The following is an 18,303-nucleotide window of genomic DNA, read 5'->3' as shown; positions in this document are numbered from 1 at the left end:
CTCAGTGGGGAGTCTGCTTCCCCACCCCTCTCTCTGTCTGCCTCTGTGCCTACTTGTGATCTCTGTTAAATAAATAAATAAACATCTTTTTAAAAAAAAGCCATATTTTTTTTGTGTTCAAAAAATATACTTAAAATATTTTCTCTGTTTAATATAGCACCAATATGATAAAATAGTTGAAGAAAGAGACTCAGAACTAGGACTTTATAAAAGCAAAGAACAAGAACAGTCATCAGTGAAAGCATCTTTGGTGAGATACAGAACAAATAGCAATAAAGTCAATTTTCATATCAGCATGACTGGTGGTAAAGAATAATATTAAATAAAACCATAATTTTTGAGCTGTAGAATCAAAGAATCTTTAAAAAAGATCTTACAGGTGTTATAGTTAAATGGTTTTCCAGTTTTATTTTCTGAAATGTGGGATAAACTCTTTTTTTCAAATGAATAAATACAAACTCCAGTTACAAATAAATTTGGAGCTTGATAGAGATTGGGAGAGGAAGAATGGGATAGATTGGGAGAAGGTGAGAAGGAGAGATACGTAATGTTAAATATTTCTTTAGAAAACAATAAAAATTTGTCTAAATGAAATCTTTAGTTATGTTCAACTAGCAGCCTTCATATCAGTGAGTAAAGTAAGCACTGGGTGTTATACACAACTAATGAAACTTTGAACACTACATAAATAACTAATGAGGTACGATATGTTGGCTAACTGAACATAGTAAAAAAGTGTATATATTTTATAAGTGAATTTATTTCTCTGTAAAACTAAATATATATGAAACATTAGCATTTTCACTGTTTTGAGAAATATATGGATACACTATAAATTTCATGTTTTTTTTTTCCTTTAGGAGTCTGAATTGTCTAATCTCAAAAATGAACTTTTGTCTGTTAAGAAACAACTTGAAATAGAAAGAGAAGAAAAGGTAGGTTTTGTGGCATTATGGATAAAGTAGCTAATAATATTTAGGTGCAACTTTCTGGGGTTTTTTTAGTTTAATTTTTTTAACTGAAGTATAACTGCAACTTTTTTTTTTTAAAGATTTTATTTATTTATTTGGCAGAAAGAGAGAGCACAAGCAGGGAGAGCAGCAGGCCAAGGGAGAGGAAGAAGCAGACTCCCCGCTGAGCAGGGAGCCTGATGTGGGGCTTGATCCCAGGACCCTGGGATCATGACCTGAGGTGAAGGCAGACACTTAACTGACTGAGCCACCCAGGCACCCCTAACTGCAACTTTTTATAAATATTAGGAAATATATTTTGGTAATTATGATTAAAACATCTAGTTTTTTTCAGAAGTATGTAGTGTATTCCTTTGTTTGAATATTGAACAAATATAAATATAAGCATGCTTTAAGAGTAGAGTGCTTTTAGATATTAGTACTTGGGAAATATTATCTCATATATTATAAAATGCTTACATATTTAGATGTGTTTTTAAACTATTCATTAGGTTTCAGAAAAAAATAATGCCTTATATTTGTGTAGTGTTTTGCAGTTTACAAAATAAATTGACTTACTTTAAAATGACAAATATCATTTATCTTTTTACTTTCTATAGGACAGATACCATGCTGACTATCCTACTTACATCTATTTAATTCTTAGAACGGTGCTAAAAGCAATACTTATTACCTTCATTTTTATAGAGGTTAGGTTATTTATTCATGATCACGTAGTAAAAAAGTAGAATGGCTTAGAATTCAGTCCAAATCTTTCATGTTTCCAAAACCTGTTCTCTTAATCACTCAGCAACAGCCTAAGTAATACGCACTTTCAATTTCAAGATCCTTTCTGTTCACTTTGTTTCCTGTACTTAATTCCTTTCTTCCTTTCTCCACTATGGAAAATCTGACACATTTTTCATATTAAAATTTGATGAATTTCATTTCATCAAAGGCGAACTTACTGTATATAAGTATTCTCATAGCACTTTGTTTTTATATCAAAATAGTTATATCAGTCTGTACTTCCATTATATTTCAAGCTCTTCAGAGGTAAGGATTATATCTTATTTATTTTTGTTTTCCCTTTACCTGAGAACAGTTCTTTGAAAATTTTCTGTTTTTAATGAATGTTGTCAAAGGAATGACTAAATGTCTCTCTCTTCACCTATAATAGTAATATACTTACCTTTATCCTACTATTGCAGTGGAAGAGGAGGACTCCTTCACTTTAACTACTCTTAATGTTCTTTTTTTCCAAATGTTTTCCATATGTATTGAGATACACTTAATATACAGTCCTGTACAAATTTAAGTTATGCAGCATGATTTGACCTGTATATATTCTGAAATGATTACCACAATACATTTAGTTACTATCCATCATTTTATATAGATGCAAAAAAAAGGAAAAAAAGAGTTCTTTTCCTCATGATGAGAATGCTCAGCATTTACTCCCTTAACTCTCAAATATACCATATAGCAGTGTTAACTATAATCATTGTGTTATAAACTACATCCTTAGTACTTATTTATCTTTTAACTCGTACAAAGGTACAAATCTTTGACCACCTTCATCTAATTCCTGAACCCCAACACCTCTGCCCCTGGTAACCACAAATCTGATCTCGTTTTCTATGAGTTCTTTCTTTAATTTTAGACAACATATAAATAAGAACATACAAATATTGCTTTCTCTGTTGGACTTAAATCATTTAGCAAAATGCTCTCCAGATCCATTCTTGTTACTGCAAATGGCAGGATTTCCTTTCTTTATGGCTAAATAATATTTCTCTGTGTGTGTGTGCGTATCATACTTAACTTATCCATTAATATGTTGGTATCACTTAGGTTGTTTCCATATCTTGGATACTGGAAATAATGCTGCAGTGAACATGTGGGTGCAAATATCTCTTCAGCATGATGTTTTTGTTTGTTTTGGATATATTCCCAGAAGTGGAATTACTGAATCATATGGTAGTTTCATTAATTTTTTGAAGAATTTCTTATAGTTTTCCACAGTGGCTGTACCTGTTTATAATCCCACCAACAATGCACAGGAGGCTTCTTTTTTCTTTTTTTCTTTTTCCTTTTCTTTTTCTTTTTTTTTTTAAAGTTTTTATATTCTAGTCAACATATAGTATAATATGGGTTTCAGGAGTAGAATTTAGTGATTCATCACTTACATGTTATACCCAGGGCTCATCACAATAAGTGCCCTTCTTAATACATATCATTCATTTGGCCCATCCCCAACCCATCTCCCCTCCAGCAACTGCCATTTTGTTTTCTGTAGTTAAAACTCTGTTTTATGGTCTCTCTTTTTCCCCAAATGTTAATCTGTTTTATTTCCTAAATTCCACATATGAGTGAAATCATATGGTATTTGTCTTTCTCTGAGTGACTTATTTTGCTTAGCACAATAAACTCTAGCTCCATCTATGTCATTGCAAATGGCAAGATTTCAATCTTTTTGATGGCTAATATTCCATTGTTTATATACACCACATCTTCTTTATCCATTCATCAGTTGATGGACACTAGGGCTGTTTTCATAATACGACTATTGTTGATAACACTGATATAAACATCAGGGTGCATGTGTCTCTTCAAATCTGTATTTTTGTTTCCTTTGGGCAAATATGTAGTAGTGCAATTGCTGGATCATAGGATAGTTCTATTTTTAAATTTTTGAGGGACCCTGCATACTGTTTTCCTGAGCGGCTGTACCAGTTTGCATTCCCATCAACAGTGTAAGAAGGTTCCCCTTTCTCTGCATCCTCACCAACATCTGAGGTTTCTTGTGTTAATTTTAGCTATCCTGAAAGGTGTGAGGTGATATCTCATTGTAGTTTTGATTTGCCTTTCCTTAATGATGAGTGACGTTGAGCATCTTTTCATGTGTCTGTTAAACATCTGGATGTCTTTGGAAAAATGTTTATTCATGTCTTCTGCCCTTTTTTAAACTGGATTATTTGTTTTTGGGGTGTTGAATTTGTTAAGTTCTTTATAGATAGTGGATACTAACCTTTTATTGGATATGTCATTTGCAAATATCTTCTTCCATTCCATAGGCTGCCTTTTAGTTTTGTTAATTGTTTCCTTCACTGTGCAGAAGCTTTATATCTGAAATCCCAGTAGTTCAGTTTCGTTTTTGTTTCTCTTGTCTCCAGCAACATGTCTAGTAAGAAATTGCTATGACTGAGGTCAAAGAGGTTGCTGCCTGTATTCTCCTCTAAGACTCCGATAGTTTCCTGTCTCAAATTTAGGTCTTTCATTCATTTTGAATTTATTTTTGTGTAGAGTGTAAGAAAGTGGTCCAATTTGATTCTTCTGCATGTTGCTGTCCAGCTTTCCCAACACCATTTGTTGAAGAGATTGTCCTTTTTTCCATTGGATATTCTTAACCACTTTGTCAAAGATTAGTTGATGATATGGTTGTGGGTCCAATTCTGGGTTTTCTATTCTGTTCCATTGATCTATGTATCTGTTTTTGTGCCAGTACCATACTGTTTTGATGACTGTAGCTTTTTAATATAACTAGAAGTCTGAAATGGTGATGTGTCCAGCTTTGCCTTTCTTTTTCAAGATTGCTTTGGCCATTGGGGTCTTGTGGTTCCATACAAATTTTAGGATTGTTTATTCTTTTTTTTTTTCAGTTTTTTAATTATTTTTTTATTGTGTTATGTTAGTCACCAAGCAATATGTCATTAGTTTTTGAAGTAGTGTTCCAAGATTCATTGTTTACATATAACAGTCAGTGCTCCATGCAATCCATGCCCTCCTTAATATCCACCACCAGGCTCACCCATCCCCCATCTACCTCCCCTCTAAAACCCTCAGTTTGTTTCTCAGAGTCCACAGTTTCTCAAGGTTCATCTCCCCTTCCATTTCCTCCCTTTCACTTTTCCTTCCCTTCTCCTAATGGCCTCCGTGTTATTCCTTATGTTCTACAAGTCAGTGAAACCATATGATAATTAACTCTTTGCTTGACTTATTTCACTCAGCATAATTCTAGCTCTGTGACAAATGCTAATGGTTTTTCATTGGGATTGCATTAAATGTATAGATTGCTCTGGATAGTATAGGTATTTTAACAGTATTTTTTCTTCCAATTCATGAACAGAGCATGTATTTCCATTACTTTGTGTCATCTTCAGGTTCTTTCATAAGTGTTCTATATTTTTGAGAGTATAGATCTTTTACCTCTTTGGTTGGGTTTATTCCTAGGTATCTTCTTGTTTTGGTGCAATTATAAATGGGATCAATTCCTTGATTTCTCTTTTTGCTGCTTTATTATTGGCATGTAGAAATTCAACATATTTCTGTACATTGATTTTGTATCCTTTGATTTTACTGAATTCATGTATCAATTCTAGCAATTTTTTGGTGGAGTCTTTTGGGTTTTCTACACAGAATATCATGTCCTCTGTGAATAGTGTAAGTTTGACTTCTTCCTTTGGATTTGGATGCCTTTTATTTCATTTTGTTGTCTCATTACTGTGGCCTTCTAGTACCATGTTAAATAACAGTGGTGAGAATAGACTTCCTTTCTTTTCCTGACTGTAGAGGAAGTGCTCTATGTTTTTCCCCATTGAGGATTATATTAGCTGTAGTTTTTTCATATATAGCCTTTATGATGTTGAGGTATATTCCGTCTATTCCTACTTTTTTGAGGGTTTTTTATCAGGAATGGATGCTGTACTTTGTCAAATGCTTTTTCCACATCTATTGAGAGGATCATATGATTCTAACCTTTCTTTTATTTATGTGGTGCATCATATTGATTTGCAAATATAGAACCAACCTTGCAGCCCAGAAGTAAATCCCGTTTCATCATGGTGAATGATTCTTTTAGTGTACTGTTGGATTTGATTTGATAGTATCTTGTTGAGAATTTTTGCATCCATGTTCGTCCATATTGGCCTGTAATTTTTTAGTGGAGTTTTTGTCTGGTTTTAGAATCAATGTAATGCTGACCTCATAGAATGAGTTTGGAAGTTTTCCTTCCTTTTTAATTTTTTGAGACAGTTTGAGAAGAATAGGTATTAACTTTTCTTTAAATGTCTGATAGAATTTCCCTGGGAAGCCATCTAGCCTTGGATGTTTCATGTTTGGAGATATTTTTGATTACTGATTCAGTTTCTTTGCTAGTTATCAGTTTGTTCAAATTTTCTAGTTATTCCTATTTCAGGTTTGGTAGTTTATATATTTCTAGGACTTTATCCACTTTTCTCCAGATTGCCCAATCTGTTGGCATACAATTTTTCATAATATTCTCTTATAATTGTATTTCTGTGGTGCTGGTTTTGATCTCCCCTCTTTCATTGGTGATTTTATTTATCTGGGTCCTTTCTCTTTTCTTTTTGCTAGATCTGGGTAGGGGTTTATCAATTTTATGAATTCTTTCATACAGCCAGCACCTAGTTTCATTGATCTTTTCTACTGTTTTTGTTGTTGTTGTTGTTGTTTCTGTATCATTTATTTCAGCTCTGATCTTCATTATTTCCCTTCTTCTGCTGGTTGTGGGCTTCATTTGTTGTCCTTTTTTTTTTTTTTTTAAGCTCCTTGAGATGTAAGGTTAGGCTGTTTTGAGATTGTCCTGCTTCTTGAGGTGAGACTGTATTGCTATAATATACTTCCCTCTTAAGACGACTCTGCTGCATCCCAAAGGATTTGGACTATTGTGTTTTCATTTTCATTTGTTTCCATGTATTTTTTTTTATTTCTTCCTTAATTTCTTGGTTAACCCATTCCTTCTTTAGTAGGTTGTTTTTCAACCTCCATGTATTTGTGGTCTTCCAAAATAAAAATATTTTAAAAAATTGTTAAATTTTTTTGTTGGATTGTACCCTTTTTTATGATATAGTGGCACTCTTCATCTTTTGTTACAGTCTTTGGTTTAAAATCTACTTTGTCTGGTATAAGTATGACTATTCTGGCTTCCTTTTGACCTTTATTAACCTGATAAATGGTTCTCCATCTGCTTGCTTTCCATCTAGTGGTGTCTTAAGGTCTAAAATGAGTCTCTTGTAGGCAGCATGTAGATGAACTTTTTTGTTGTTGTTGTTGTTGTTTTAAAATCCATTCTGATATCCTGTGTCTTTTGATTAGAGCCTTTAGTCCCTTTACATTCAGAGTGATTATTGATAGATATGAATTTAGTACCATTGTATTACTTGTTAAGTCATTGTTTCTGGAGATTTTCTTTATTCCATATTTTTTAAGATTGTATTCATTTTGAGAGAGAGAGAGAGAGAGATTGAATGGTGAGAGGGGCAGAGAGAGAGGGAGAGAGACCATCTCAAGCAGACTTCATGCTAAGTAGGGACCATGATGCATGGTTTGATCCCACAACCATGAGATCATGACCTAAGCCGAAATCAAAATCTTGTCAGACAGTCAACTGACTGAGCCACCTAGGCACCCCTTCTCTGTTCCTTTCTAGTCTTTGTTACTTTTAGTCTTTCTTTCCTACTCAGGAGTCCCCTTTAATATTTCTTGCAGGGCTGGTTTAGGGGTCGTGAACTCTATAGGTTTTGGGTGGGAAACGATGTCTCCTATTCTCAATGACAGCCTTGCTAGATAGAGTACTCTTGGCTGCATATTTTTCCCGTTGAGTGGGTTGACTGTATCATGCCATTCTCTTCTGGCCTGCTAGGTTTCTGTGGACAGATCTGTAAACTTGATCTGTTGTCCCTTGTAAGTTAAGGACTTTTTTTCCCTTGCTGCTTTCAGGAGTCTTTCCTTTTCTGTTTATTCTGTGAAGTTGACTATAATATGTCTTGGTGATGGGCAGCTTTTTTTTTTAAATAAATTAATTTCCAGTAACTGTGATATTTATTTAATCATATTTAATTCATCACAATTTTAAGTATGTTTTGGTAATTGTGTTTTTCCAAGTGATTTTTTTTAATTTTTTAAATTTATTTTCAGCGTAACAGTATGCATTGTTTTTGCACCACACCCAGTGCTCCATGCAATCCGTGCCCTCTCCAATACCCACCACCTGGTTCCCCCAACCTCCCACCCCCCACCCCTTCAAAACCCTCAGATTGTTTTTTCAGAGTCCGTAGTCTCTCATGGTTCACCTCCCCTCCCCTTCCAATTTCCCTCAACTCCCTTCTCCTCTCTAACTCCCCTTGTCCTCCATGCTATTTGTTATGCTCCACAAATCAGTGATGGCCAGCTTTTGTTGAAATTAATGGGACCTCTCTGTGCTTCTTGGATTTTGATGTTTGTTTCCTTCCCCAGATTAGGGAAGTTTTCAGTTATGATTTACTGAAATGAACTTTCTGTTCCATTTTCTCTTTTTCTTCTTCAGATTTGGGAAGTTCTTAGCCATCATTTCTTTAGATTACTTTTTTGCCCCCTCCTCCATCTTAGTTCCTCTGGGGTTCTAAAGTGTATAAATTGTTTCATTCAGTGGTAACTAATAATTTATGTAGTCTTCCCTCACCATTTTTCATTCTTTTATCTTTGTTGTCCCAATTAGATAATTTCTATGAACTTGACAATAAGTCATTTGATTTTTCAGCTTGATCAAGTCTCATTTTAATTCTCCCTATTGCATTTTTCCATTATTCATTCTACTTTTCATCTCTAGAATTTGTCTAATTCTTTTTTATGATTTTTGTCTCTTAAAGTTCTTTTGTTCATTTATTGTTTTCTTGATTTTATTGAATTGTCTTTCTGTGTTTTATTATAGCTTATTGAACTTCCTTAAAACAACTATTTTGAATTCTTCATCAGGCAAATTGCAGATTTCCATTTCTCTGGAGTTGGTTACTGAAAATTTTTGTATTTCTCTATGGTGTCATGTTGCTTTGATTTTTCATGTCTGGTATCACTGTCTTCACATTTGAAGGATGGTTATCTCTTCCAGTTTTTAATTGGTTACCTTCAGGAGAGAAGTATCTTCTGTCAACTCTGCTAGGGATTCTGAGGTTTTCTTGGATCTTTTCTATATCTCTCTATATATATTTATGTCTATGTCTATTTCTGTATCTCTGTCTGCCCACTCTACATTTCTTGTTTGCTCTTTAAGAGGAATTCTTAAGACCGTATGCTTTCTCTTGATGCTGCAGGTAGTGCTGGCAGCCTCCTCTTTGTTCTCCCTTGGTCTTTGTTGAATGATCAGGTTTGTATACTTTATCTTAGTTCTGAAGCATTGGGCCAGCTTTCTTCACATATTCGCTAACCATTTTCAAAGGCTTATGCTTGCCACCCTTAAGGGCATGTGCAGGTTGGCAATGGGGTATTAGGTATGTGGGTGAGATGTTTGAAGCATTGAGGGAGTGCCCTTGGGCCAGTTGATCTTCAGGCAAGGTATCCCCAGAAGCTCTTGGGCAGTCTTCCCATGGAGTCCATGAAGTGATGAGGATATGTGTATCTTAAATACATTCTGAGCTTTTGTTGCTGTATTCCCAAACCCTTCTCACCTCTCAGTCATGTAGTTCACCCTAGTATTCTGGATGGAGTGGGAAAGAAATGGGCCTCTTTTGCAGCATCCTGCATAACTGGGGAAGCTGGGGATCCCTCTTTTGCTCTCACTTTTTCCCAAAGGAAAAATTGCTAGCTGAGAGATCGATCTTTCTTGGCACGAAACTTTCTGCCTTAGGAGAGGGGGTGACAAGGGTAAAGTGAAATTGTTCCTGTTATCCTCTACAGTGTGTTCAATCTATGACTTTTTTGTTCCAGTGGTGTGCTAGAACTTCTCTGCTGGATTCTAGAACCTCCATAAAGGTATTCTCATCTGAGGATGATGGTCAAAATCTGTTTTCTTGGTAGGGAGGTTGGTAGAAAACTCCTGCCATTTTGCTGACATCACTTTTCCCTTTTTCCTAATGAAAGCATTTAGTACTTTAAATTTTTCTCTCAGTACTGCTTTAGCTATATCCCACATGTTTTGATACGTTGTGTTTTTGTTTTCATTCAGTTGTATAAAATTTTAAATTTCTTTGTGACTTCTTTGACCCATAGATTATTTAGAAATGTGTTTTTAAATTTTCATATATTCTAAGATTTTCCTGTAGTCTTTCTGTTACTAATTTTTAGTTTGATTCCATTATGGTCAGAGAACACAATGTGTATGATTTTTGTATTAGTCTGCTTGGGTTACTATAACAAAAATACTCTAGATTCAATAGGTTACACAAATATTTATTTCTCACAATTCTGGAGGCTGGAAATCTGAGATCAGGATGCCATCATGGTCATGTTCTGGTCAGAGTTCATTTCCTGACTTTTAGACAGCTGCCTTTTGGCTGTGACCTCACATGGCTGAGAGAGAGCTCTAGTTTCTTCCTCTCCTCACGGGGACACTAATCCCATTGTGGGGACTTCACCTCCCTGACCTCATCCAAAACCAGTTACTTCCTAAAGACTTCATCTCCAAACACCATATCATAATAGGAATTAAGGCCCCAATGTATGAATTTTGGGGTAACAAAAACGGTCAGTCCATTCTTTTAAATTTGTTGAGATTTGCTTTATGGACCAGCATATTATCTGTCTTGGTGGATGATCCATGGGTGCTTGAAACAATTTTATATTATACTGTTGTTGGAGTGTTCTATAAATGTCAGTTACAACCACTTAGTTGGTTGTATTGTTTAGATTGTATATACTTTTGCTGATTTTTTTGGTGATAGGTATTTCACTTATTGAAATGGAGGTGTTAATGTCCCCAACTTTGTCCATGTCCCTGCTCAGCTCTTTCATTTTCTTTTTTTTAGAGAGGGTGAGAGAGGGATGGGGGCAGAGGGAGAGAGAGAAATCTTAAGCAGGCTCCATGCCCAGTACAGAGTCCCATGCAGGGCTTAATCTCACTACCCTGAGATCATGACCCAAGGCAAAATCAAGAGTCATTTGCTTATTAACCTGCTGAACCACCCAGACACTCCTCAACTCTGTCATTAAAAAAAAAAACAAAAACACGGTTTCACTGACATAATTTATATACCTTTCAATCACCCATTTGAAGCGTACAATTTAACGGTTTCTAATATAGTTGTGCAAACCATCAAGCCTGTGTAATTTAAACATCTTTTTTTTTTTAAAGATTTTATTTATTTATTTGACAGAGAGAGATCACAAGTAGACCGAGAGGCAGGCAGAGAGAGAGAGGGAAGCAGGCTCCCCGCCGAGCAGAGAGCCCGATGCGGGACTCGATCCCAGGAGCCTGAGAGCATGACCTGAGCCGAAGGCAGTGGCTTAACCCACTGAGCCACCCAGGCGCCTCCAAGGCTGTGTAATTTAGAATACATGTATCACCCCCTCAAAGAAGTCCCATATGCGTCAGCAGTTATCCCTTCCTTTTTTCTTCCATCACCAGATTCAACAGCTCCAGGCTACCACTAATCTACTTTTTGTCTCTATTGATTCACCTATTCTGGATATTTCACTTAAATGGAATCATATAATATATGGTCTTGTGACTGGCTTCTTTCACTTGACATTATGTTTTCAAGGTCCATTCACATCCTAGCATAGATCAATACTTCATTCCTCTTTATTGCTAAATAGTATACTATTGTATGGATTATATGGATATACTAGGGTTTTTTTCTTTTTCTTTTTTTTAACCTTGTGTGATGTCTGTACTACACCGGGGCCCACCTGCACCCCTTTAGCCTGAGCCAGTTCTGTTTCCCAGTCGATCCCAGTCACCTGGTCACAGGGTGAGTGCTCATGAATGAAGTCATGACTAAATTTAGTCCCGACAATCCCACATTCTGCCTGCACACAGGGTAGTCCAGAAGGCCACGGCTGAGCAGCCTTGCCTCCCCCAACACCGAGGGCCCATACCCCAGCCCCTAACCCTTCAGTGCTTGCAGGGGCGGCCTACTCATTAACATACCCTCCAGAGGCTTCCTTTCTTACTTGTCTCACCACAACCACCCCCTCACCCTCCCGTGCTTCCCAGGATCATTTCCTGAAAGAATATCTTGCATTTGAATTCTGAGTCTGCAGGGTGCCTGGGTGGCTCAGTAGTTAAGTGTCTGCCTTCCACTCAGGTCATGATCCCAGGATCCTGGGATCGAGCCCTACATCAGGCTTCCTGCTCTGCTGGAAAGCCTATTTCTCCCTCTCCCACTCCCCCTACTTATGTTCTTTCTCTCTCTCTCTCTCTCTCTCTCAGTCTCTCTCTCTATATCAAATAAATAAAAAAAATCTTTAAAAAAAAATTCTGAGTCTGCTTCTGAGGAAACCCAATGAAGACAGAATTTAACTGCCAAAGTTTATCCAGCACTTTCTCTGTGCCAAGCACCCTGCTCAGTATTTCTCATGTCTTGACTCCTTTAATCCCATGACAGCCAGGGCTGTGAGAAGGGACCGTTATCCTCTCCATTTCACAGACACAGAAACTGACTCAGAGCTTAGTCTTGATCCCATGACCGATCCTTCAGCCTGAAGTCGATATACTAGGTTTTATTTATCCATTCATCAGTTGATGGAAGTTTGGGTTGTTTCCAGTTTGACTATTGTGAATATTTGTGTACAAATTTTGTAGGGGTATGTTTTCATTTCTCTTGGTTATATGTATAGAAATAGAATTGCTGGATAATATAATATTTCTGTGCTTAATATTTTAAGGTACTACCGGACTGCTTTTCAAGCCAATTTTACCATTTTGGGTTCCTACTATCAATGCATGGAAGTCCCAACTTCCACATCCTCAGAAACACTTGTTTGAATTTTAGTCATTCTAGTCAGTGTGACATGGTATATCGTTATTTTGATTTGTATTTTTTTAATGCCTAATGATTGTTGATCATCTTTTCATGTGGTATTGGCCATTTGTATATCTTTTTTGGAGAAATGTATATCCAGATGCTTTTTGCCCATTTAAAAATTAGGGGTTTTTTTTTTTGAGTTTTAAGAATTCTTTATATATTCTTAATCAGTCCCTTATCTAAGATTTGCAAATGTTTTCTTTCATTCTATGGATTGTCTTTTTATTTCTTGATGGTATTATTTGTAGCAGAGACTCTCTAATCTTGATGAAACTCAGTTTACCTCTATCAATTTGGGAAAGTTCTTCTCAATTCTTAATTTGTTGAGTGTTTTTATTATAAAAGGGTGTTGGAATTTGCAAAATGCTTTTTCTGTGTATATTGAGGTGATTGTGTGTGGGTTTTTTGTATTCTATTAATACACAATATTACATTAGATGATTTTCAGATGTTAAACCAGTCTTACATTCTTGGGAAAAATCTTACTTGGTTATGATATATAATAATTATATTTTGCTAGATTCAGTTTGCTAGTATTTTTTTGAGGATTTTTTGCATCTGTATTCATAGAGATATTGGTCTGTAGTTTTCTTGTGATATATTTATCCTCAGGCTTTGGATCTTTTCACCAATTCAATGTGAAGCCTTAAACCCATGTATCTATCTGAGAGGATAATTTGGGTTATTCTTTTTCTTAAAATTGAAGTATAGTTGACATGCAATGTTACATTAGTTTCAGGTGTATAACATCGAAATTCAGACAACTGTTTGTTATGCTATGCTTACCCTAAGTGTAGCTACCATATGTCATCATAAAATGCTATTATCATATTACTGACTATATTTTCTATTCTTTACCTTTCACCCCGTGACTTATTCATTCCATAACTGGAAGCCTGTATCTCCTATTTTCCATCACCCATTTTGCCAGCCCCCCCACCCATCTACCCTCGGATAACCATCAATTTGTTCTCTATATTTATGGTTCTGTTTCTGCTTTGTTTGTTCATTTGTTTTTTTAGATTCCACATATAAGTGAAATCATATGGCATGTGTCTTTCTCTGAGTTATTTCATTTAGGATAATATTCTCTAGGTCTGTTCATGGTGTTGCAAATGTCAAGATGTCTTTTACATGGCTGAGTAATATCCTAGTGCATTTGTTTGTGTGTATATATGTACATATGTGTGCCGTTACTTGCTTTTTGCCATTTTACCAATCTCTCTTCAAGCTATATTTCCTTATCCAATTTTATGAGGGAAAAGATAAAATTATTATGATTTGGTATATTCTAATTACAGGGTGATAAGAGGGTACAAAAGAAAAGGACAAAATTCATGTGTGTGGTTTTGTTGTTGTTTTTTGTGTTTTTTTTGTTTTTTTTTCCAGTGAATCTCTTTTTGTGTTTTCTGCTCCTTCAGGGGGATCTTTTCATTCTTGTTTTTTTTTTTTTCATTTGTTTGTTTGTTTGTTTGTTTTTTGAAACTCGCCTTTGACTTTATTGTTAGTATGTTCTATATATTGGCAAGGATAATTAATTCTTTATGGGCCTCACTGTATGCTTTCTTTGTCCAGACTAGAGAGACCAAAATGAAAAAATTTAGTCACTTTTTCTGTAACTTTCACTCTCTATCCATTTTCTAGGCCTCTTTTTTTATAGACTGCCTGCTTACCCCTCAGATACTTTTTATCATTTCAGGTATATTAGTGACAGTTATTCTCATTGTTATAAGTGTCTACTTTCACCAGTATTGTGTAAGTGGTGATTAGGTTAAGAAACTATATTGACTAGAGTCAAATCAGCACAAGTACACTCTGTGGCTCTCATGCTGAGCCTTACTAGAATCACAAATTATGGCATAAGATTATATGTTTTTGTTGTTGAATTGTTTTTGAAGTTCTTAAAGAAGTTACTTCCTACCCTTGTTGGCCATTTGTATATCTTGTTAGGAGAATTGTCTATTCAAATCTTTTTCCCATTTTTTATATGCTGTTCTTGTTGCTGACTTATAGGAATTCCTTATGAGTATTAACCCCTTATCGATATGACATGTAATTGAATCATGTTTTTGTTATCTTTATGTTATATAGTAATATTTTTTGTAGTTTTCTCTTAAGTGTATATGTATGTCTGGTTGATTTAAAAGGTGTGTAGTACTTTGAATTATTTTACTGGTTACCTTTATGTTTTTAAACAATGTATCTAATGCTTTCTCATACTGCCTCTTCCTCCACATATACAATTTTGATATTTTTTTTTGTTCTCTAACCATAATTCTGGTATTTAATTTGAATTTTATATTTACATATATTTTATACAATATATATTTTATATGAAACTTTTTTCTTCTCAATTTTGATCATTGTCAATACACAATCCCTATTTTGACCTATTATGTTACTTGCCCATTGGTATGACAAAACTGTTACTGGATAACAGTCAATTTAATTTTCCAATTAAGTTGGCTTTGTGGGACTGTGATAAATCACCTTCTCTACATCTTTCATGGTTTGATGGACCTAAATCTCTGCCTAGGTGAGATGTGATAGCAGAAAGGATACCTTATGTATTTGTGATATTATTGCAAAATCCTTCTACAACATTTACCAGGCTTTCTTTTAATTTGGATGTTTCTAGGTTTATAAATTTATTCAAGTATGAAATTTGGGTACAGGGCCATCATTCTCTGTTCCTGTGGCTGAAATCAATTGTCTGTTTGTCAGACCATATTATAGACCTATTTGAGTTATTCAATTTAAATAGGGTCCATAAGTGGACTGCCTATCTCTTTGGTCTTAGGGAACTCATAATTAATTAACCATTACCAAAGATGCATGTTTGTGTATGAGCTAAGATAATTCACACATTGGAAATACATGTTGTACTAGAACATACTGTAAGTAAGATCTCCAGACCAGCAAAAGTTTCCAGAATTTTATAAAGACAGTGCAGTCATGGGAGGTGCTTTCTCCCTTCTGTCTTCTGAAAGCTTCTAGAAGTCCTCTGAGAGGCAGTGCAGTTTTGCTAGTATTGAGGATATAATTTATCCTAGAAGAGAGCTTTCTAGCCCTTTATTGTAGACCCCAATATCCAAGACTATTGGTCTTTGATAGGATACAGAATAAGAATAGTGACTACTGTTACATTAGCTTACTATAAGCTTCATGGTGAAGTGAGTTCTCTGGTTAGGAGCAACACTGGGAGAGATAGCATGGTGTACACAAAGCATTCAGGAAGGTTGATATTGGCATAGGCATCATAGACAGGAAAGGCAAGTCTGATTAAAGTTCTGTGTATTGGAACTTCCCCTTCTCTGAGTCCTTTAAGGCTTCTAGGGGCCCTAACAATTCTGTTCCCTAGGTGACTCTCATATTAAAGGCAAAGTACATATTCTTTTCTGCAGGCCAGAGTTAATTTTTCTTTTTTCTCTACTAAATATATATATGCCCTAATCTCCAGCAAAAGTGATGTGTTCTTTCCTAAGTATTTTGTACTTTTTGTACTTTCTTTCCCCCCATCCTCATTTATTTCATGTTAAAAGTTCATTATTCAAGGTCCAACTGAAATGTACCCTTTCTCAATGCACAGAAAAAATTAATATCTGCCTCTAAAAGCCCATAATATTCTGGATCTCTTTATGGTTCTTCACAGTTAATTACTTGTGTGTATTCCTTAGTTTATAATCTGATCCATCTACTTCATTTTACAAATGAGAAAGTTGATTCAGAGTTTTAAAAGACTTACCCAAGATTCCACAGATATATACTGGTCAGATCAGCATTTTATTTTATTTTATTTAAGATTTTATTTATTTACTCAACAGAGATAACAAGCAGGCAGAGAGAGAGAGGAGGAAGCAGGCTCCCCGCTGAGCAGAAAGCCCAATGTGGGGCTCCATCCCAGGACCCTGGGATCATGACCCGAGCTGAAGGCAGAGGCTTTAACCCACTGAGCCACCCAGGTGCCCCCAGATCAGAATTAAAAAAAAAGATAATCAAAACTAAATAACAAGCTCTGTAGAAAGAAACTAATTTGTTTTTCTTTTTTTTTCTTTTCATTATTTTATAAGATTTAGAGTTTAGTATTCTTTGTTAATACTTCTTAGAAGTATTTTGATAATAGCATTAATTTTTGATAATAGCAGTAACTACATTGTGTGCACTCATTTTTAATAGGAAAAACTCAAAAGAGAGGCAAAAGAAAACATCGTTACTCCTGAAAAAAAAGATAAGGTAAGAGATTTATATAATTCTCCTGGTTTTTCTTTATAACCAAACTTGTTTTCTGACATCTCCCTGGAAAATTTTTTGGTTCATAAATAAGTAAGGAGCATCTAATATTCATTTCCAAATATAGAATGCATTCATATTATGAAAATAGATATCCCATATTCTTATGGAGTTGTTTTGAGTCATGTATAATTCCAATATAATATGCCCATTATTTATTTGTTTTCAAGTAGATTAGTAAATGACATATTTTATCTGAGGTTATGGATATATAAATTACAAATAATGAGGGAACAATAAAAGAAATAATACATTTAAATAGGCTTTTATTTGCTATACTTTATTCCAACAGTATTGAAATAATATCATAAGCCTTATATGTTATAATTATTAGGTTTATCAAATATTTCTGATTTGGGCAATTTACTTCTTTATTTTTTTAAAGATTTATTTATTTATTTATCTGAGAGAGAGAACACAAGTAGGCAGAGAGACAGACAGAGGGCGGGGTGGGGGTGGGGAAGCAGGCTGCTGCTGAGCAGAGAGCCTGATGTGGGACTCGATCCCAGGACCCTGGGATAATGACTAACACCCAGGTACCCCTTATCTTGTACTTTTTTGTTATGGAGATGGCTTCTTTCCTTAAATCTCATGAATGAACCTCTGCTAGTTCCAGACTTTTCTTCTGTAGCTTCCTCACCTCTCTTCACCTTCATAGAATTGATGAGTTAGGGCCTTGCTGTGGATTAGGTTTTGGCTTAAAGTAGTATTTTGACTGGTTTGAGCTTTTATCCAGACCACTAAAACTTTCTCCATATACGTAAAGACTGTTTCACTTTCTTATCATTTGTGTGCCTACTGGAAGTATCACTTTTAGTATCCTTCAAGAACTTTTCCTTTGCATTCAGAACTTGGCTAAGTGGTTGGTGCAAGAGGCTTAACTTTCCGTCTATCTCAGCTCTCAACATGACTTCCTCTCTCTAAGCTCAGTCATTTCTAGCTTTTGATTTAAAGTGAGAGATGGGTGACTCTCTTTTTCACTTGGACACATAGAAGCCATTGTAGTTTTTGACTAGCCTAATTTCAGTTTTGTTTTGTTTCAGGGAGGCTCAAGGACAGGGAGAGAGATGAGGAATAGTAGGCCAGTGGAGCAGTCAGAACACACAGCTTTTAAGTTTTCCATCTTATATGGATGTGGTTCATGGTGTTCCCAAACAATTATAATAGTAACACTGAAGATCACCAAATCCCAGATTACTGTAACAAATAATAATGATAATGCAGAAATTTGAAATATTTAGAATTACCAAGATGTGATACAAAGTGACACAAGTGACACTAAGTGAGCAAATGCTGTTGGAAAAATGGTGCTGATAGACTTG

The 18,303-nt window shown here is 35.3% G+C and overlaps 1 protein-coding gene across 1 annotated transcript in view; it reads left to right on the top strand.

The window, feature by feature from the left end:
* The window catches only part of SYCP1 (synaptonemal complex protein 1), a 132,299-nt gene that overhangs the window by 100,233 nt on the left and 13,763 nt on the right, over window positions 1-18,303 (top strand). The window contains exons 26-28 of the mRNA XM_032881381.1: window positions 158-250; window positions 861-935; window positions 16,868-16,924. Of these exons, the coding sequence (XP_032737272.1) occupies window positions 158-250; window positions 861-935; window positions 16,868-16,924 (225 nt within the window). The remainder of the gene's footprint in view (window positions 1-157; window positions 251-860; window positions 936-16,867; window positions 16,925-18,303) is intronic.

The sequence above is a fragment of the Lontra canadensis genome, unplaced genomic scaffold (assembly GCF_010015895.1).
Source record: "Lontra canadensis isolate GAN:19392208 unplaced genomic scaffold, GSC_riverotter_1.0 scaffold75, whole genome shotgun sequence".
NCBI classification, from domain to species: domain Eukaryota; kingdom Metazoa; phylum Chordata; class Mammalia; order Carnivora; family Mustelidae; genus Lontra; species Lontra canadensis.
The sequence above is the reverse complement of the archived record's forward strand: the minus strand, read 5'-3'. Positions and strand labels throughout refer to the sequence as shown.